Source organism: Pieris brassicae, chromosome 5 (assembly GCF_905147105.1).
Source record: "Pieris brassicae chromosome 5, ilPieBrab1.1, whole genome shotgun sequence".
In the NCBI taxonomy this organism is placed as follows: Eukaryota; Metazoa; Arthropoda; class Insecta; order Lepidoptera; family Pieridae; genus Pieris; species Pieris brassicae.
This window is the reverse complement of record NC_059669.1, coordinates 1,403,917-1,427,147: the sequence shown is the minus strand read 5'-3', so window position 1 is coordinate 1,427,147 and position 23,231 is coordinate 1,403,917. Positions and strand designations below refer to the sequence as shown.

Below are 23,231 nucleotides of genomic sequence, written 5' to 3'. Positions count from 1 at the left end.
GTGGTGGCAACCTACCCCGGCCGGGGATTTGTTAAACCTATATCAGAACTTATACGTAGACTACGGTTTGAAGTAATGACGCGTTTTCGAAGACTTGCAACGCCATCTATTGCAAAAAGGACGCGGTAATATGATCTTGATTAATAAAATCATAATATTGTATAATAATAGTTTATCTCTCTCAGTTAAAGCTGGTAAATGAATGAATATAGTATATAGGTATAAGTGTTTTTCATATAGGTCATATTTATCTTAACCCCATTACCCATCAGTAGCATGTAAATGTATAATTTACACGTAAAACTGTATTGGAAGTGTCTTCAAAGCTATTTATTAAACCTTTAATGGTATTTTTTAATGTTACAAAGCATATAAAGGTGACCTTGTGACCTTACGTTTTTGCACTTTTTACTGTTGTACTTCTACGACATAAATTAATATTATCTAATTTTGATTGAAATTAAAATCTCTTTTACAATAATAAGAATTAATTTATTTTAATTATTTGACAACAATTCATTATAAAGTGTAAGATTTGGGAACGCTTTTAAGTAAGCAAATACCTGTGTCAAGTTTCCTAGCACTTCAATAACAAATTTAAAAGTAAATTTCATTAAAAATATATGTTTATTTTTTAAACGCTCGTTACTAATTCGCTTTGTGAAAATACATACACGTTTTCTTCAGGCTTCAGAATTATGTTATGTCATTAAAAAAAAAATATTTAATAGGAACAACAATTAAATCGTGTTTAATTAATTTTCTACTTGCCTTTAGTTGATAAGCAACACACGAAATACAATTCAGCTCCCGTGAAATGTCAAAAAGGACCGTTTGTCAATTAACTTTTTAGCCTGATAGCACCAACTAATTAACGATACATTAGCTAATCAGCAATATATTACTTGGACGGAAACCGCAGTCGTCCGCCGTCAGTTATCAAACATGGGAATTGTCAATATAATGAGGATACGATAGGCATGCGGGGACGTACAATTTTTTGTTTAGTGAATTTCCGTGTTCCTTGCTTCGCTGGAGCTGTGTTCGACAAGGCGTTACGCGACTACGCAGAGCTCTTAAGAATCTAGGACAATTTTTTTCAATGCAAATAACACTTGCTACGGTGAACATTGTACGAGTAATGTCCCAAAGTGTGATATAAAAGACTGGTCACGTCCACGTCTAATGTCAATGTAGGACATATATGTCCCATACAGAGGGCTGCGTTGGAGTTCTCTCAACTTCTGTAGCGCTGATGCCGTATCGAAAAAACTCATTATTGTGATCGGCATTGCAAGGGTCCAGTTGTCAGTAGGGTTATAATCCGCTGCCGACCCAAGATAGGTCTTGGCCTCCAAAACCTGAAAATTTTAATTAACTTTTAAAATACCGCGCTTCCAGTTCAGTTTTAATAAAAACCGTTTTGTCTCCCATACGTTGAATACCACAAGAGGATTTGACGCCAACGCCAAATGTTAGTACATTTATATTACTCATAATCAACATGATAGCCCCTATTGAGTGAAAGCACTTCACCCACAATAGCTCCCACACGTTTCGCCCTACATATGTACCGCTTCCGTGGCATAGCCCTAGTCGTACCTACTATTTAAAAGCTTACTTAAGCTTTGTTGCATCAAACAGCGTGACCTAATGACGACATAAACACTAGGCGAAAAGATCAGTTAAAAGTTTGTATTTAACGCAAACTATAAATAATATATTTATTCCTTTCTTCTTTTTCTTCTGCGACGAATCTGTTCTGTGGTGCTTTCATGTGGAGTGGCTTCCCATTGGAGACATCTCCTTATCTGCTGACTAGAACTACTGCCGGTCTTCTAGAATATGGTGACGTTCTAGTCGTCTCATATACTGTTCTACTGTGTGTTGGCGAGCAAGTTCTTTCGGGTGACAGATTAAGCGCTCTTTGTAATAAATAATATAGACAAATAAACTATGTATTGAGCTTTTTTTTTAAATTATGAGAGTATTACAAAACCAATAATGTTTGAGGACACCCACAACACTGCCTAGTTTGGGGAGAGACAGGTGAAGTCTGTCACTAAATTCTAAAAGTTTATTACCAGCTATGTTAAAGCCTGTTATAGATCTAAAATAGTAGTACGTAGGTGCGTGGGCGTAGTTCATTCATATCTGGGGTGACGTCAGCGCCCACTTGGTGTCACTCGCTCACTATCTCCAGAGATCTACATTTGGCGCAGTATGTAGATGATGTAATAGCTATAGGAACTAGAATTAAGCCAGAACTAATCTTCCCTAGTGATGAGATATTCAGTGGGATATATAAATGGGTCTACTTCGTGATCTGCCTTCTCTGGCACGTGTCTTCCATTGATGATGTTTGCCTGCCTCGTGCTAATTACGTATATAGAAAGGAAATTCCATTGGTGCACTGAGGCATCAGGAGCCTAGGGGATTGGGGTGGAACGTGGCCACAGCACTATCCTTTGTTGAAGGATCCTAAGTCGAATTGTTAAAAATACTTCATATGCTGGTGATACGGTGATCTTTACCTCGTCTTTATTAATGGATCTTCTTTTAATGAACCCATACTAACCCAAAATAAAAATTAATGAAAATTTTTAATCATTACACGTTATACTTCATACGTTGGTAACTAAGTTTGGTGACTATCTTTGTGTATTTGAACGGTAAGTTTGGTGACTATCTTTGTGTTTATATGAATAAATAATTTCGGGATAAAAATTGCAAACTAACCTAACTCTATCCACCTAAGTCTGCTTTATGTGTGTTTAATTTTTTTAAAGATTTCGTTGTATATAAAATTACATAACCATTAAAATTTAAATGTCACCCAGTTATTAATTCCGAGAGTCGTATAATACTGTCAATGACGATATTTGGATATCGAACAGTCAATTAAATTAACCTGTTTGACATTATTTCAACGTGATAACGACTGATTTGCGATATTAGCTCTTATTACAAAGCATTACGGTGCGCGCGATTCGTGATGTATGTGCGTATTATGTGCTAGTAGTACAATCGTGTAGATAAGGGGATGGCCTTGGCTGATTTGCCTTATCTTGCGAATTTTACGCCGTATGGTTCTAGTGACAGCGGAGAGGAAATTATGTGTTAAGTAGGCGATTATGTCAATCTATTAAATGAACTGTACGAACATCAAATTTGATAATTTCGACATATCGTGACTACTACTTTTATGTGCGATTTGTATTTAAATATTACCAAACAGCTCGTCGTTTACTTAGCTAGACTACAAACTGCAAGTATCATCTATTTAATAATACCACGCACTTTTGAGCCTTCTGGCAATGTTAGTGTCAATGGAGTGACCTTCCTGTCCCTGTTACACATATAAAAATCTCTTTTGATATCACAACCTTTTTAGAACCAAATAATAATTAATTTCTTACTTATCTGTGAAAGTAGTATAAAAGAAATTGCGTTACATGACAGTTGCGTATAATATAAACATACATTCCCAATTAACTGTTACTTAAAATAAATACTCATAAAAACCTTTAACTGTAAAATTCGAATGGGTTTACGAGAGTTATAAAAATTTATAATTTAATTTTGTTCTTAAATGCTGAATATAAAAATAATTTGGGACTTTGTACTCGTTTTTCTTTAAATAGATTGATTAGCCGTTATCAGTAGCAAATTATTGTTTATCTTAATAACAATACTCAAGGTAACTGCTGTCGCTAAGCTCATTCATTATCGTGTCCTACGACCTATCATGCTCTTTGACTCAAACATTCCTTGCAAAAAACCATCTCGATGAAACCAGCATATACATCAATGAATGTTATTGTATGTGTCGGAGAAAAATCGTCATTCCATCGATATTAACATCGTTATTAGCGGGTTGTGTACACGAATAATTACCGCACAATATTTAATTTAGATACAAATAGGTTAAATTATAAAGAGCAGCGGGTTCAGGGCACCCATCTCACTTTTAATTAACTCCTAGAAGTCCTAATTACTAGACCCAACTTCGTCCAACTTTTCAACACCACAATGCTCCACTGAATACTCAATACAGTCCCGCGTTCGCAATGTCTAAGATGGCGCTTCGACCCCTCTCGAGGCATTTGTAAGTAATGACATATTAATTGCAAATAACGAAATAAATCTAATCAAAATTATCTATAATTCTTAAAAGTAATAGAATAAATCTCAATGATTTACAAACCAAAGCAAATATAAAAATCAACGGTCAATTGACTCGATGATAACATTTCCTGATAATCCGAGCTTTCCGTGACATACCTATATGTTAAATGACATTTCTCCTTAGCTTACATCTATATTCTACACCTTACATTATACATATTTAATTGTATCTACCAATTTTGCTCTTCTATTAGATGTAACAATTCGCGATTTTGTAAAACTCCGTATGATAAAACCGCTGTATGCCGCACTCGACATTGCTGCCATAGCAACAGATTTGACAACGTGGTACATTGCTGTATAATATAAAATTAATAAAAGCCATGTGACAGGCACCACGGTTCAAATGGGAGGTTATCCACAGTTAGTGCAAGGGTTATCGACTTATACGCGGCACAGATTTGGCAATTACATTGTTGCTATTGGATTATTTGTGCAAGATATCGTAGCTCTCTAGATTTTGCATTAAAAAACAAAATCATAAAACCTCTTTGGTCTCTTTCATTCATTAAATCATTCTTAAATTAAAATTACTACACGTAAAGAGTTTTACATTATGCACTTGCGCGTCGTGCGAGAAAGCGACTTCTGCGCATCTCATGACAGGCCAACTTATTGAAGATGGACAGATATGTTTACACGTGGTTGTATGTAGTGTACCCATTTTACCCGGATGTCTTGGGTATTGTAGGATACAACATATATACATACACACAGGATACACAGTATATTTTTTAAGATCATTAAAAGTAGGGTATCTAATGCGGAAATTGCTGAAATTTCTGTTTATTTTCTGTGGGAAGAGGAAGTTGGAGCAGCTGCGACTTTTGTGGTGATAGTGGCTGAGTTGTTAAATGGCTTATAAATTATAGATCCAGAATTTTTTAAAACGGGATCTAGTCTGTTTGGAAGAGAAAAGTCAACAGCGGCATGGGGGGATAGGTCACACTATATTTTTTAAAGTTCTTTGAGGTAGATAATGCGGAAATGTTGGCGAGACTGGAGCCCGAGTATAATTTACGCGCGTCTCGCCAACCCAAAATGTTGCTGTACCTGTAAGCAAAGAAAAATACTAAAAACAACAATTGAACGTTCCAATAAAAGCTGTTCCTAGCAGGGAAATGTTTGATGCCTTTTTAGAAATAAAAAAATTGTCACTTATATATGCCTTGTGTAGTATGAATTCCGATCTTGAAATTGTATATAGCTTGGACAGAAATATATGTAGGTGATACGAAGACCGGATGATATTTGTTTAAGTAATAGGATGCAAACGGGCAGGAGGCTCATCTGATGTTAAGAGCTACCGCCGGGCAATCACATTGCCAAAAGGCTCGCAAGTGCGTTGCCGGCCTTAAGAATCGCTAAACTCTTATCATACTGTAATGGTCATAGTTAAAATTTTGTATTAATAAGTTATATATTGTATTAGTATTAAGTAATACAATAGATAACTGTAATGATATAAATAAATAAATTTAAAACAAAAGTTTCGCCATCGCATAGTTGCATTCATAATTTTTATATAAAGATCGATGATCGTGCAAATAAATGTGCAAGTGAAGGCAGAAATTTCGCGAGTTCCTTTGGATTCCTGTGATTAGTGGAATATTATTTATTTACGTAATCATTTATAGACTTTATTATTACACGATAAGAACATTTGGTTAAGTCTAATTGATTTTTCGACTGCAGTGGAAATGGAGTTTACATGGACCTAAACAGATCATACCAAATATTTTTTTAAGTCGATTTAAGCCTAAATAACCCAACTTATAATACGCGGTCCAATACAGTTCTATCAGTGTGTGATAAAATGCCTTATAAAAACAGCCGGCCAGATAAAGCTGACCCATCGCGCTGTAGATACATTTTCTATTCAATACGAGGAGGCGAGATCATTTTTGTCTGGGCACAGACTCCGTCCTACCGCAATAGGTCATATGATACGCGCTCAAGGTGAACAGAGGTGAATATTTGCGCAATATTTTATTTGGAACATAATACATTTGTCTGTTTTAAATTAAACGAGGCAAAACATGACTTAGCGGATTAACTTGAAATATTTTCAACTAATTCCCTTATTATTTTGAAATAAATAATTGGCGTATTCTGCTTCTCGATCTATGACGACCTATCTTCGGCTGAGCAGTTATCTCAGTACCATTTAAATTTTTGTATATTTCAGTCACTATGCATAACCAGCTGCCCACTGAAGTAATTCCTAACCAATTTGACTTTAAGAAAGCGTACCTATTCTTAAAAGGCCCGCAACGCACTGGCGAGCTTCTTGGTAATGGGAGTGTCCTTTGGCGGCGGTATCACTTAACATAAGGTGAGCCCCCTTCCTCTTTTTCTCCTGTTACACAAAAACAATACTGTCTTTGAGCGTTTCGCTTAATGTTAACTATCATCAATAACATTTATCGTTGTTAGATCAAAAACTACCCTCCAAAGTTGTTTGTCTGACTCTGTTAGGGCATTCTAAAATAAATTTCAAGTACTATTTTATATACCGCGTATAAGGTACATACCATACAATATTTCTTAGAATTCCGTCAGTTGTAATATCATCTTTATTGTTCTGGTTTAAAGCGTATTTTACGGTGTATTATTTTAAAGACTTGCTTTGTCGGTCATGTTAGATACTTCCTCGAATAAGAATATCATCTAAGTGTCTTCATCAATGTTTATTAACGTCATAGTAACAAAAACGGTTATCAAAACTAAGACTTAATTTAACAGGAATTCGTAATATCATATTTATTATACATTAAGATACATATACCATATTGGCGTATGTATTATAACGTTATATAACTGATAAAAATTATGTTCAATGTCAGAACATCGAACGAAATTTAATTTATCAGGCACTGTGAAGAATTTTGTTCGTATCGAGGACAACATATAACTTATGCTATAACATATTTATATTACATCTGATACACATAGACTGATTAGCGTTTCTATTCAATATATAATCCAGTGGCGTATATATTTTAAAATTTGGGCCTCCGATTTCTGTATATTACGTAATCATTTCTTTTTTTTTATAGTAGACAAGTCGATCAGCCTTCTGCGCCTAAAGCCGTAAATTTTGTAAGGGACCTACGCGAGGAAACTACTCACGATGTTTTCACTGTATGAGCGAGTCTTAAATGCGCACATCGACATCAGGGATGAAGGTCACAAGCTGAAACTACTAAACGATTCACTGAACACGTAGTTCTAATCTTTCAGTAAAGTATATAAAAGAAAAAAGAACATAATTATGTAATTATTAAAGTGTTATTTAACTTTAACTAAAGGAATCATGACATATACATACGATTACAATAAAGGCCGCTATGTTTCAGTCAATTTCCATAAAATCAAAATTAGTAATCACACTATATATTGGTGAAAACCAAAATTCGTTCGGAAGTTTTTGAGTTTACCGCGTTCATACACTCGGCAAAGCGATTCATTTTAATCTAAATAATGATTTAAATCTTTACTGTACAAGCAATACCTGTCCACATCGTATCCCTAACTGTCGTACTAACGCTTCTTGTTTTATTATAGTTTTGATCATATTTTAATTGTTTTGTTTGGTTCCATTAGTTTTGTCTTTATATTTGTTCTTGCGCTTAAATAAATAAAAATTAATCAATGGCTCTACAACCTTTTTAGGTCTCGGCCTTTAATTCATTTTATAATAATAGGTAAGTAGGTGATCAGCCTTCTGTGCCTGACGCACGCCGTCGACATTTTGGGTCTTAGGCAAGTCGGTGTCCTCACGGTGTTTTCCTTCACCGTTCGAGTTCGAGCCGTTAGCACAAGGCACCTATCTAATTCAATATTTTTCCCACAGTGGTTGTCTGGAAGACATCGTTTGAAAGCGACAAGGCCGCCAGTTGCCCTCTTTTCATTTAATTATGTCAATTGTATATTTCTGTATACAAGTGTTAATAAATAAATAAAATAAATATTCATACAAACAGCTCACGTGCTCAACTGAAAATCGTGATAAACAAAGGATACTATAACGAGATATAGTAAATACTATAAGATATGGGGATAAGGAAGAAGATAGCATTTTAGTAGGACTTAATTTTGTGAAGGCTATGTAGATAACATATATCTGTTGTATCAACGCGTGGTCGATATTATCAATGTCTTCTGATTATACAATTGAAAATTTTGGAAAGAAATGAATCATATTACAAATTTTAAAACTATAATCGCTTTAACACAATTTTGATACATAACACTTGGTTTCTCTCTCTATATAAACCGCAGCTCATGTCTGAACGCCGTGGTCAGCAAGGAAACATCTGGAACGGACAATCTATTTTCACCGGTTTCTGTCCAGCGTACTTTTATAACAGTGTGTAGCTTGGGACAACCAACACTTGGTACCAACTCCTTTAGTAAAATACTTGTACCAGGGTTCGAACTGTTACGCCCACGACATGAACCTAATATTGCACACCTGCATCCTATTCCTACCTGGTCAGCATTTCTCCACTCGGACCTATGTCCCATTCTCACATCTTAGTCAGTCTCTATTCAATTCTAAAAGTCGACGGTCGCTCCTTAAGAATAAAATTGTTTTTTTTAAATCCTAAACTCTGTAAAGTGTAGTAACAGAACCATGCTATAAAAAATTAAAAACTACAATTTATTTATTTATTAAAGCTTACCACATCATACACTGTACTTAATCAACTGCATATTTAACAAAATATTTCATCTAAAATGTATGACAATTGAAGTAAACATAAGTGTTTCAAAAAAGAATTAAAAAATACAATTAAAACATAATAAAATACATCAGCAAAACAGCGTTAGCGTTTTAGGTTCGAAAAGGGCATCTAACAATTTTTTCTCTAAAACAGATCAGCCCACTACCCCAAATAAATGAACCTGTCACACAAGCCACAAAATATTTACTTGAAGATAAATATATATATATAATTTCATTAATGGCTGATCAATATAACAGTACCCAACTTTAAAATATTTAATAGAAAAGCACAATTTTAATCGTTAACGCTTTGTTAACATTATTTAAATTTTCGTGTTGTCACGTGTTTAATCACGAGACCGTAACACGTCAACTTATTAGGCGCCATACATTTATCTACGGCCTCTAAAACTTTAGTTTACTGGATATACTATATCTCAAACTATATACTATTTCTTACATTTCTAATATATATATTTTAGAGGAAAAACAGTTGGTCAAACTTTTTACAAGCTACAATCGAATATCACACTTATACAAACGCTGTGTACTATTGGTCCAGTCTCTGATCAAGCATTAGTCTTGTAATGCGTAAAAAATCATTGACCTATATCTACCCAAAGAGAGTTAGAATTATCGAGTGCGCGCGCATTTGGAAAATTTTGATAAAAAATCTTTCGTAAAAAGTCTTGTTATCTATTAGTGATAATTTTTGACAGAAGATAGAATTATTACTATGGGGAGCTTTTATTGCTACATTGTCTTTATTATACTATATTGTCTTTAGACCTCAAACCTCAGTGGGTCGAATAAAATATTATTTTTTCAGCTGGAAAAGCTCATGCTGTATGTTACTAGAATTAAAATATAACTCATCATCATCACCAGTCTGTTTATTTGGGCCATGGTTGTATCATTTTCCTCCAGTACGCCCTGCACTGGTCTCTCTGTATCCACTGGGAGCCAACTTCAACAAGTAAAGTTGTTCTGTTTCTAATAAAATTGTGTTTTAATTAGATATGTCGGAGCAATGGTCACATAGACAATGGTCGATAATAGTAATGACTGAAGTTATTATTACTATCAAAGAGTCTGTTAATTTGTAGTTCTATTAATATTAGCAAATCAAATAAACCATATATCGATTTTGAAGTAATTTGACTTTGATGATATTAAATTATGATTACAATGGCACAATACCAGCGCCATTCCTCCGACAGGTATATCTACAATAACATTCCTTTAACATTTCTAATAGAATTAATCTTAATTTATGTATAACAATTACAGCTTTAAGTATATTAATATTGGTATCTTATGCATTGAACAAGGTGACTTTTTTGATCTTGGATGACGGAAGGGTCCGCATTGCTCCAATCGGCGACCTGCGACCCCAGATAATAGAATTTTTAAAATATCATTCGGTTGTCTGCGTAAATAAGATAATGCGTGACTTTTAAATGATACAGGCGTTGTATCTAATAAGCCAAAATCTAAATTATGTTGCACTCATCATGTAAAGCGGTATTAAACAAACACTTTACTACAATTATGAATCCTAGACGTTTCAGGTGATGCTGGGTCTTCAAGATCTTTTGATTTAAACCTAGATTATATATTATTTATAAATTTTGTTTTGAATCTAAGCTGTGGTTCGCCCATTCGTCGTTATTTTTCCTTAGAAGACTTTTTGAATGGAGAAAATAATTGAAGATACAGAATTATGAGGTTAAGAGACACAAAATATAGCACCTGGTTGATGCGTGACTAATAAAGCGATACAGAGAAAATCGTTGGCGTTACACGGGTGTGACAAATTGGAAATAAATCAGTCCTTTAGTCCTAAAATAAATATTTCCACTTAATCTCCCATTTATTGTATAGCGAAATGAATATTCATATACGCCACTAGCATTATTCAGAAGCCTCTCATCCGCCCCTGTTACATACATTTCATACATTTTACCTATATTTGCATAATCGACACATTGACTTATTTAACTGGCTTTGTGAGGAATGGGCCACGCTTTGTCTTTTGATATATTTTTTAGCTTATTACCGCTCACGCGCTTTTGTGATGTGGATATTTGTATTCCCTGGATTTCTGGCTTTATTGAATTTTTTCTTTTGGTTTCATAATCTGTTCATATATCATGCAAATGTATATACATGTTATATCTAAATTGTCAGGCCGTTCAGGTCAGTGAGATTATTGTTCCCTATAGGAAAGACATATGATATGCACTCTTTACTTTCATGTCAGTTTGATAAAATTACAATATATCACATAGTAGTCTGTGCTTTATGTAATTTAGATTATATATTAATTTTGCGACTCAAAGGCTTGATAAGTTGATCAATTATATAGTTATGGTTTTAAGAATTGAATTCAGATTCCACTTTACCTATCTACAAAATCTGATATTTGGAAGAGATAACTGACACCACACAATTATTAGTAACGTTTTTTCTTTGCCCTTTGTTTAAATGTAACATATGGTTATTGTTTCAGATATACAAAGGACTGGATATTGTTACAGCAAAAGCAACCCTCCAGGAACGGCAGCTGGTTCCGCACCATCTTTTGGATATTCTAGAACCACACCAGAACTTCACTGTTGTGGATTTCAGAAATAGAGCATTGAAAATTGTATCCTTACTAATCTAAACCAACATTTAAGAAAAAAATAACCAAGTATACGTACTGGGTTTTGTTTCTTAATAATGAATAGGAAATGTTATGATTGTCGTGAAACATAGAATTTATTTTCCTTTAATATGGAATTTTTGTTTATAGGCGATTTTTGTTTATAGGCGATTTTTTTCAAATCACAGAAACTCTACACTTCCTACTATCCCATTAAAGAGATACTTGGATCTTTCACAACTCAGATAATTGTCGCATTTGTACAAATTGACAAAATCAAATATTGTCATTAATTGAGAACAATACGTCGTTAATTCTATTAGTGGGACATACCAGGGCTGCTTCACTGCTGTACAAATACGCTTGTGTACACCCAAATGAAACGCTTAGTAACATGTAGTAATTTTTTGTTCCTCAAATACTAGATTTTATACATTTGTCAATAGATGGCTTTTTCTTCTACTATTTTTGTTTTAATATATAGTTTGTACCTATAAGGTATCATTAGCCCGTGTTAAACTATGAGATCAATCCACTAAATTACCGCCGATACAATCTGGAAGTACACATGATAATCCTCTAGCAACTAATTGGCAACACAATTTTTATTAGGTTTGACAGCTCCGGCCTCCAAGTCATTAATTACTGCGGGCCATTCACCACTTAATCCGATTAAGCTTTTATGAGTAGCAGGTACCTTACACCTTAACTGTCTTTGGATTATTGATAGCTGGTATACTGTAATACTCACTCACTCACTTACACATTTGCACTCACACACTCACTTATGCACTCCAGTGTGTTGATAACAGTTAATCAATCAATAACAAAAAAAGAAAAAAAGTTAATAGAAGATGTAACTAAATTATATATAAATTAAATATTTTAAGGGATGTATAACTAAGTTTGTTATGAAAGAGCTGGAAACCCTGACACAGGTATATTTTTTTACTTAAAAGGGTTCCCAAATCTTACACATTGTAATGAAATTGAACTTAAAATGAATAAACATATTTTATTTATTTTTTATTTTTATTTATACTAGATTCCTATTAGGAAAATTATTAATATTTTCTATTTCGTACTTTAGATTAAGATTATCTATTACTACAAATATATTCTTAACTTTTATTCAGATCGATGAATTAACTAAGGAAAATAAAGTACCAATAATAGTGGGTGGTACAAACTATTATATAGAATCTATAATTTACAAAATCCTAGTGGAGGATATGAATGATACCAATGCGTTGCTATGGGATCAAAGTAAAAGGAAAAGGGATTTCGCAGATGAAGAGATAGAAACTAATAAAAAACAAGCTATAGAATCTGAAGCTTCAAACAGCACTCCAGAATCTAAGGATATAAAAAAAGATTTTGATGTGAACAGAGATAAAATAAAAGAAGATGTTGATAACGAAGCGAAATTGTCAAATGAGGAGATCCATGCAAGATTAAAAGCAATAGATCCGAAGATGGCAGCTCGTCTACATCCGAACAACAGGCGGAAAGTGTTAAGGTAAGTGACAAAATGTACTAAACAAGAGTTGGTTTTAATTAAACTCCTAATATAATGTGATCCCATGGATATTCCTACTCACGTGTGTGACAAATGAGGAAAGACTGAAACTTTGGGTTCTAGTTCATAATAAGGTTACATATTTTTAATGTGGTTATGTCTTTGTATATTAAACAAAATAATTTGTTTAGTATTCTTGTTCCCAATATTACAAAAACTGGTATTGAATAATTAACTGAACATTTGTCTATATAAATTTAAAATTTGATCAATTCCTCATACATTACCTCAAACACTCCTAAATGAAACCCGGTTTCCAATAAACAAACATTCGACAAACATGTCCTAATCATTAAACGATTTACATAAAAACAATTCATTCAATCACTTTTATGAATGGACATATCATTTGAAAATAATAACTCTTATTGCCTTGTAATAAGGGCTGCTTCAACAGCTTATCTCATGCCGTAGTAACCCTTAACATTTCCTGTGCGTTCGAGATATACTAAATATTCTTGAAATTGGAGTTTCTGTTTTCTAACGGCTATCACAGGAAACATTAAATCAAGCTGACTTTTAATCGTTTGATTTTAAATATTGGTAGCTGTTATGTAATCGATATATCGATATATCTTGACAAAAATAATATTTTAGTCTTAAATCTCAGTTAACCGGTAACCTAGTCTAGCCGTGTAACACTGACCCATCGAACGTTGTCAAATGCTATGTGAGGCTGTCCTTACTGTAAGAGGACACGGAGAAGGTTCGGGAGTGTGACCCAGATTCGGCAACTTAACACCGGTGTTCCTCTGTAACCTTAACGGATTAGGCGAGGAAGTGTATCTGCCCCGATCGTGGGCATCTTTGTCAATTGATACTTGTTCGTACGGTGAGGGAAAGATCGCGACATTCTCAGACCCGAAGAGAAAGATAACCAAAAATCAAATAGATGATGGCGAAGTCCAAGCGCTGGCAGTATTATTATTAAGAAATCATGTTTATATGTTAGCTATCGTCATAATGAATAGTACTTATGATAATTCGTGAGTGGCAACAGTGCTCACTACATGCGAATATCAAATTGTCAGCATGATTGGAACAAAATTAATTCCCTTGGCTTTAGTTCGAAGAACGCGTTTTTGAATAATCGTGTAGTCGGAAAATTTATGTTTTATATCGTTATTTACAAGATTTTTTATGTATTCACTAAAAAGTAACAACTAATTCAGCAGCTTTTTTGTCTTTGGCTGTCGCTGCGTTGACATTTCACATGTGCATTATGTACGAAAGGAAACAGTTTAGAGATAAAGAAAAATGAATCACAAAATATGTTGCTAAGTTCAAAATTCGAGGACGGCTGAACAAATTCCAATATTTTTAATTCTGAGGAAGGTTTTATGGAGAGAAAAATTGTGCCTTTTAGTTTTTATTCCGAAAAGAGAATAGTCTCTGTGGCATAGAACCATGTTGGAATGTAGCTGCTAAAAAGGTATCCTAAGTAAAATCATTTCATGTCAAAACGAAGTTCGCGAGAGCAGTTTTAAATATAATTCTTCATTGTTAAAACTTTAGAACAAATATGTTAAAGTTAATATTTCGACAGATGTCCCATCTGTTTAAGGTCAGTAAGTATTTTATGATTAATAAATATTTGTCACTATAAGATTAATTTACATTTTTCAATCTAATATGCAAGAAGTTGATCAACCTCCTCGCCTGACACACGTCATCGACTTTTTGGGACTAAGATATGTCAGTTTCATCACGATGTTTTTCTTCACCGTTCGAGCGAATTTTAAATACGCACATAGAAAGAAAAAGCATTGGTGCACAGACGCGGATCGAACCTACAACTTCAGGGATGAGAGTCCACGCTAAAGCCACTAGACCAACACTCTCTAATACTATATTTGTAGGTAAATAAGCATTACTGGCCTTGGTCCCAGATTTCAATTGGTTCCTTGATTTTACTTTATAGTCAAGGTAAACAGCCTTCAGAGCCTGACTGACTGTTATTGGGTCTTAATTCCTGGCTTCCATACAATACTTTACCGTATTCGCAACTATTAATTATGAACAGAATATTATTTATGGGTTTCGGAATCAACTGAATATGATATGGACAATAGTAGATAGAAAATGGCTGACATTTAATTTAAATTTGAATACTTAGGCATTAGATTTTGTTCTTTATTAGATGATATCGATGATGGGCAGTATAACAATATGTTCTTGCGTTCTAAACAACGGAATTTTTCTAAAGTTCGTAAGGTGAAGGAAGACAAATTTATATCCAACGATGTGCCAGCCAAAGAAGTCTTTAAAGATGATCAGACGTAAAAAAATCTGCTTATCTCAACTTAATATTAGTTTTAAAGACTTCTAAATGTACGTAATGACTTTCTAGAGGCGTACGTTTGGAAAAGCGATTCATAAAACGTACGAAAATGTCAAAATAGTGCCCTACGACATACCGACACGACCAGCGATACCAGGTATTCTTTAAACATGACATTCTTGTTTATGTTTCAATTCGATAGTTTTATATGAAGCGATGGCGGGTCTCAATTAAGTATTTTTAAACATATTTTACCCGGCAATAAAGTACAAAGCAGTATTAGCATATCTTATAGAATGGTACCACGTGATTTACATAAACATCAAAATTGAAGGCCAGCTGACATGATGACATAAAACCGCGACCAGTCAGCAAGAGCCATAGCTCAATTGGGCGTATTGCGAAAATGGCTTTTTAGGGGAATATGTACGGGTGTTCGTGGGTCAGAATTAGCTGGCCGATTCGACTTCCGCGGGTCTCTGACCGACGTCAAGGATTTCATAGTTTGTCAGTGTGCGTAAAGTTTGACCTTGGCTTTACTATCCGACGCGATCGTAGGTTGTCTACACGTTAAGCGGTTTATACGTACTAGAACTAGTACACACGATTTATTAAAGATTAATAGATATGGCCTAAGTTTCTAGTGAACTAAACATAACTAAACCTAGATTAATATTTATTTTATAATTCAAGCAGACATTGAATAAAGTGATAACCGCCGCCAATAGACACCTGCAGGGGCTAGCGGGTGTGTTGCTGACCCTTGCCACCTACGCAACTCTGCGCTAATAACTACCAACATAAACATCAGTCAGGTACTAACTCTTAGACTGGCAATGCACTTGGGAGCCCTCTGGCATTGAGAGTGTGTATGAAAGAGTGTGACGGTATCACTTTACAAAACTGTGATTAAAATAGACTCAGTAGACATTTTCAGCAACTCCATGGAGTCGCCGAGTCGTTTTAGAAACCAGGCTGTGATAATTATTTTATTTATTCCTATATTATTATGGATTTTCATTGTACATTACAGTTACATTGCTCTCGTGAGTTGTGCTGCGATATTGCTGGCTACTCGATTGTGAGGAAGTTCCATGGATGAAGATGGATGGTTAGCTCTGCTCCTTCTTAAGTTCTCATCTCATTTTCCTTTCTATAACATATTTTCCTAAGTATCTGATTGTCCTGATAGTGTGTGATGTTTAGAGCAAAAATAAAATATTAAAAATTTAAGAATCTTATAAGTTAATGATATTTTTATCTATCTTCACAATGATTTATGGTCACCATAATGATATCAAGAACGTGGCCCCTTTGATAAACCCCGAATTATTTATCGTACGATTATAATACAGACGTGAGTGTGTCTGTGTGTGTGCCGTGTCGTGAATAAATGGTCACATTACAATTTGTGAATAATTTTTGGTAACACGTTTTTCCCTTACTTGGCTTGGCCTCTTGGCAATGGAATTTTCTTTGTTTTTTTTTTATATAGACTCGCACAACGATAAAATTCAACCGGAAACGTTACTGAGAATCTTACAGTATTTTGTCGTATGACATAACGGTCTGAAATTCGATTCCCAAAGTAACATTAATTGTATTGTGTTGCTAATAATAAACAGGGATTTTTACTAGAATGTCGCTGTTGGGCTGACAGTTCGTTCGAGCTGTTTTAGCGAGCGTAGATGATGTTTGGTTTGGATGGTTTGAGCATGACTTGCGAATTAGGAAATGATATCTTTATGTTAATAATTAATTGACATTTATTATTAAAACTCAAAACAAAACAATGATGTTACAACCTTTTATGGTCCGGGCCTCAGATTGCTGTATCTTGTCCGTGATGAAGAGTCCAAAGTTTCCGTTAATTCCACATCATAGGATACAATTTACACAATCTTCCACAGGGACTGTCTAAGAAAACCATAGAAAAATAAATCAAATTTTTGACTTTGTCTTTATATAATAATAATAGGCTTTATATTCGAAAAAACTGTAATCTGTGATCTTCAATATATAGTATTGTCTTTGGTTAACATAGCTTTTACACATTGAAAGGAAAAATTTTTTTAACCGGATTAAAGTTATTTTTATTATAAACTTATAATTATTTTACATAATTTTAAATTTTCCGACGTTTCACGTGCTTTACAGTGTGTCTCTTGCCAAAGGCTTCCTTTAACCCTTTCCAATGTTCACAGTTGTAGGCAACTGTTAATTTCAGTTCATCAAAGATGGGATCTTTTGCGTCGTCGGCCTCTTCTTCGTCTTCGGTCTCTAGGGTACCATGCCATCAATATTTTGCTCTATTTTTCATGGGGGCTCCGTAGCATATGTCCTGTCCATCTTCATTTCATTTGGTCTCCATTTCATCTTAGTGAGAATGTCAGTCACTTCTGTTCTAGCTCTTATGACTGTGTTTCATTGGTTGTCTAATTGTCTTTTGCTCAGCATGCTTTTTTCCATTGCTTTGTGAGCTTTTTATTAGCTACATACAAACAACTCTGTCTCCATAAAAAACCTTTGTCGGAGTTCAAGGAATACGATTACTCGGTCCAGCCGTCTTCTAGTTTTGCGCTTAGCGATATTTTGCGATTCATTGTTATTCGGATTTTCTGTCATTGTTCAGAAGTTATTTTATGAAGAAAATTTGCATTGAAGTTGTCAGAAGAAATAACAAATATTATAATTTTTCCCTTATTATGAACATAAACTAGGGAGTACTCCGGATATAGGCGGAATGTTCCCATAACTAGGGCTGGCATAATTTTAAGCAGTACAAAAATATTCAATTTCAACAAAATGTTTTGTGTAGCTGTCACTCGATAATATTATTTATTTTCACTTCAATTACAGTAATTCAGTACAATTATAATGATTAAATTTAAAAAAGGGGGGAGAGGGAAACTGGCCATCACTGTGAAAAATAGATAAAGTGAGCAAGAAACTCTAAACTACATAAGACATACAATTACTTAGACTAATGGCACAAAGCACAGCAATTCAAACATACTTAAACAGTGAAATGGACATTTTTCATACATCTGTGCTTTTATTAAATAAATGTACGTACTGGACAACTTTACATAAAAAAAATATAAATGTTCGCTACGATTTTTTTTTAACAAATACTAGGAAAAACAGTTAAAGTTATTTTTTACAGTACACAAACATACATACCTGAATAAAAAAATGAATGTTAAATATTAATATTCAGTAAATGTATTTAAACTATCATATGAAACACAATAAAACATTTATCGATGGACAGATTCACAAACACTTATAAAACCGAAAATAATTTGAAAATTTACAATTTATTTGTAAACTAGAACTGTATTGAATATCGTAATCTTTAGTCAATCTACATATATTAAAACTTTCTAAAAGACCGGTTAATTTAAATCAAAAATTAAACTGACAACCCTAGGGGAGGCTCGCCTTGATCCACTTAGCAACATAGCAACTGACGGAAATAAGAAACTGGTGGGTTTATTATACAACTAAAATGGCTATGGACATCGCAATACAGTTGAAGAGAATTTGATATATTTTGCAAAGTATGGAAATGTTAATAAATGCAATTCCTAATATTATGACGAGATTAGAAATAATCAGGTACTCATTCATATTCTGCGCTATTATCATCTTTTGTCTCTTTCTGTCTCATAATGTTTCCGTTGTGATGAAAAGAGACAGATGTGTTAGGTTAAAAAGTTAATATAAAAGTCATATAACATCTGTACATTAATCTCCTAATTCATACACTGCACTTGGGTAATCTTTCGTCTCATTCTCTCATATTGTGTGTACGCTGAGATAAAAAGAGACGGATAATATTAAAACGGTGTAATTCGACTAAAATTTTTAAACGGCCTATTTTTCTGTTGCCGTACACAATTTTGTTCGCAATGACAGCTGATAGCAGTGCTGGTAGGAGGCTCACCTGAAGTGATACCACCGCCCATAGACACTTACTGCCAGAGAGCTCGCGAGTGCGTTGCGGGCCTTTTAAGAATTGGTAGGCTTTCTTGAAGGACCCTAAGCCGAATTATTTCGGTAATACTTCAGTGGGCAGCTTTACTTACATAATGGGTTTGACCTACTTCATCTATGATTCGTAATCAAATTACGAATGAAATATCGTCATGAATTCATTATTGCTTATAAGGGATTTTATTGTATGCCCAAATTGGTATTACAGTAGTCGCCCTAGAATCCGGACCGCGTTATAGTTAATCGCGTTGTAGGAGTATTCTCGTAATTTTTTTTAACAATTCAAAAATTAGGTACAGGATCGTTTTTGTCGCGCACCATCACTATGTGGAACCAGCTGCCCACTGAAGTATTTCCAATTCGAATTCCTTTAAAAACGTATAAATTCTTAAAAGGCCGGCAACGCACTCTCGAATCCAACCAATTTGTTGATTGTCTGGGATTGAAATATAACGTAGTTCTGGTAGACTTGTATGGTCCAGGACTTGGTCAAGTCACCATTATTATAAAAAGTTACATATACAAATAAATCAGTGGCGCTACAACCTTTTTAGGTCTGGGCCTCAGATTTCTGTAGATGTTTCGTAATCAGTTGTCAGTCTAATAGGCAAGTAGGTGATCAGCCGGAGTCTGACGTACGCCGTCGACTTTTTGGGTCTAAGGCAAGCCGGTTTCCTCACGATGTTTTGCTTCACCGTTCGAGCGAATGTTAAATGCGCACATTGGTGCACAGCCGGTAATCGAACCTACGAACTCAGGGATGAGAGTCGCACGCTGAAGCCACTAGGTCCAAAACTGCTGTCCATTACATATACATATGATTAACCTAAATATTAACAACACCGTTCTCACCCCATCCAACACGTGACCGTGCGAACATGTGTTTGCCCTTAGCCCATAACATCGCACGACATATGACCTCACCAATAAGGAAACGCGAACAATTGTGCGATCTCTGGCCGACTCCGAATTATATTACTAATTATACAGGATGTTACAAATCTTGTTAGTATCTTGATAGCAAATTTGGCGGACATTGACAATTGACAATTTGATATTTAGAATTCTAAATTGGCCGCTGAGAGCAATAGTTACCCATTTTCTCATAGCTTATATATATATAGAACAGGAAACAAACGGGCAGGAGATTCACCTGATGCCACAAGGCAAGCGAGTGTGTACGCTCTGGGAAGATCCTTAGTTATCCTATAATTCCTATAATTCAAAGAGTAATTTTTTTTAAAAATCCGACATGGTCCAGACGTTTTCGAGTTATAAGCTTAGCATCATATTTTGCGATCTCTTTTTAGATATACATATATATTAACTCGTAAATCGACTATTAAAGTATGGGACATGTTTCATAAAAAGCTATGAAAGACATTGAAAGAAAACCTTTTTTTTAACCGGATTAAAGCACATTAAACAGTGAATAAACATTTTACACAGTTTATATTTATTTTTTATGAAATACATATCTATGTTGAATGAGTAAACAAACAAAAAAATATATATTTAACATACATGAGGATATCGCACAATGGCGCCTTGTTGGCCAATATTTGTTCGTCAGACATCTTCTGAAAAATGCTTTGTAAATTGACTTGAACACGTTTAGGTAAATTTTAATTATAAAAGTATTTACATACGTCGTCATCATATTACGAAAAGTCTTGAGAACCAAATTTTTTAAGGTAATATTATTAATTACCTTTAGAGGGGAGGCTCTTTGGCCGTTGGTTTCAGTTGCACAGGAGCTAATTGAAGATTTAAGTTGGTGCCTGGTGACCACAGATCTGGTGCTTCCCTCGCTCAATGAATAAGTATCGCAATACAACAAGAAAATGCTGCCAGCGTTAAAGAGACTGCCACAGGGTCTAAACTTATTCAATTTGTTTTATTTTTAATTTTAAATGATTATTATTACTATGTATGTCTTAATATTGTAAATGTATATTTGTAATTTAATTTATTTGTTCATACAGCTAACATAAATTATATATAACAAAATACTAAAGTTATAGCCAAAGATGAAGTACATCTTATAAATATAAATGAGATGCTGTTCGTTCGTCTCGCTGAAACATGGCTGCACCGATTTGGCTAATTATGAACTTAAAATATTTGTGGAAGTTCAGGGAAGTAATAAAACATAAATAATAAGTTAAGAAATATTCTAAAGCCGACAATTGAATTTTCCAATAAAACTGTTCCTAGGATGTATTGGGTATCTTTTGTCTTTTAGAAAGAAAAAATTGACACTTATTTGTCATAGATGCAAGAAGGAATTTGTGTTTCATAGCTGTCGTCGCGTCATCTAGTAATATATACAAAAAGTTTCAGTTAATACGCTTAAATCTAATTAAGCATATTCCGCGGTAGCTTAAACAAGTCGTCTTTAATTAATGTTACTAGTATACTACGAGCATTCCTGAGCGTAGTAGTTGTGCCGTTGAGGCCACTGTAGAATGCAAGAGCAACCCCAGAGCGTCTGTAACGCGGCGTAGGAACAACCCGAGGTGGTCTCTGAATAGCTGAGACTCTGGTGTAGCTTGAGGCCCACACACCCCTGCTGCCCACGCGTAACTTTCGGAGGCAGAGGGCCAATCATTATTCATCATCAAATTCAACGTAGGTCAAACAAAAAGGTTTCATGTTCTGCAATAAAAACCAGTGACACTTTTATTAAAAGAAATCAGAAGTCTTATTTACTTCTCTTTCTTTCTTCTACTTTCTCTACTTAATTCATGGAGTGTTAACGGTTACTTATTTCAAGATAGAAAAATAATATAATTTGATTGCACTCATCGATATAACTTTTAATGTATCATTAGAGATAATAGGTAACTGTGAGTACGGCTGGTATCTGAACAATTCTAAGTCGTATCGCAGTTTCCTTCTATAATAAGGAGCTGTAATGGCCTACACTAATGGTCTAATAATTTAGACAATTATTTGAAGCATTCCAACTGGACCACAATCGGTACTGGAATGTGGCCATTGTGTGATTTATCTCCATCTGTTGAGGACTTGGAGAAAGTAATCAAGATCTATGCTGTATTTATTCAAGAATAATGTCATTATTAAGATATAACATCGGTGTTGGCCTAGTGGCTTCAGCGTGCGACTCTCATCCCTGAGGTCATAGGTTCGATCCTCGGCTGTGCACCTATGTTTTTTTTCTATGTGCGCATTTAACATTCGCTTGAACTTTGAAGAAAATCGGCGTGTGTGACGGGAGGCTGATCAGATATTTGCCTATTAGATTGATAAATGGTAATTAAAAGGTTGGAGCGCCACTGATTTACTATTTATTTAAATATATATATACAGTCAAAACCTGTTATAACGACATCGAAGGCACTACTCATATTTGGCCGTAAAAAACGATAGCCATTTAGCCAGGATATTTGATTTTGGTCAATACCGGTATGTTGTTCTAAACGATATGGTCGTAAACGGTTTTGACTGTATATATATTATATACATAGAATTAGGTAAAACTTACTAAAATATATAAAATATTATTTTGTTTTCTTCCATTAATATACAATACAAAAGCAATACAAAAAGTACGAGTTTACAGCTGCCTCTAAAGATAACATAGACGATTTTGTCTAAGCTTTGGCAAATAGCATTTAAAAATAATAATGTCAAAAACAAATGGTTCCTATTACAAAACAAATATTATTTAATAACAAACAGCCATACGTTTCAATAACAAAACCTAAGATCAGCTTGTCGTTAAGACTTAATATGACGTTAACGATTTATATGAATCGCCGTTGGCGCCATTTGTCAGCCA

General features: G+C 34.4%; 1 protein-coding gene across 2 annotated transcripts in view; it reads left to right on the top strand.

The window, feature by feature from the left end:
• Positions 1 to 23,231, top strand: part of LOC123710373 (tRNA dimethylallyltransferase) — a 173,562-nt gene that overhangs the window by 59,373 nt on the left and 90,958 nt on the right. For both annotated transcript variants that reach the window (XM_045662213.1, XM_045662212.1), the window contains exons 2-3: positions 11,433 to 11,570; positions 12,704 to 13,086. In XM_045662213.1, the coding sequence (XP_045518169.1) occupies positions 11,433 to 11,570; positions 12,704 to 13,086 (521 nt within the window). The remainder of the gene's footprint in view (positions 1 to 11,432; positions 11,571 to 12,703; positions 13,087 to 23,231) is intronic.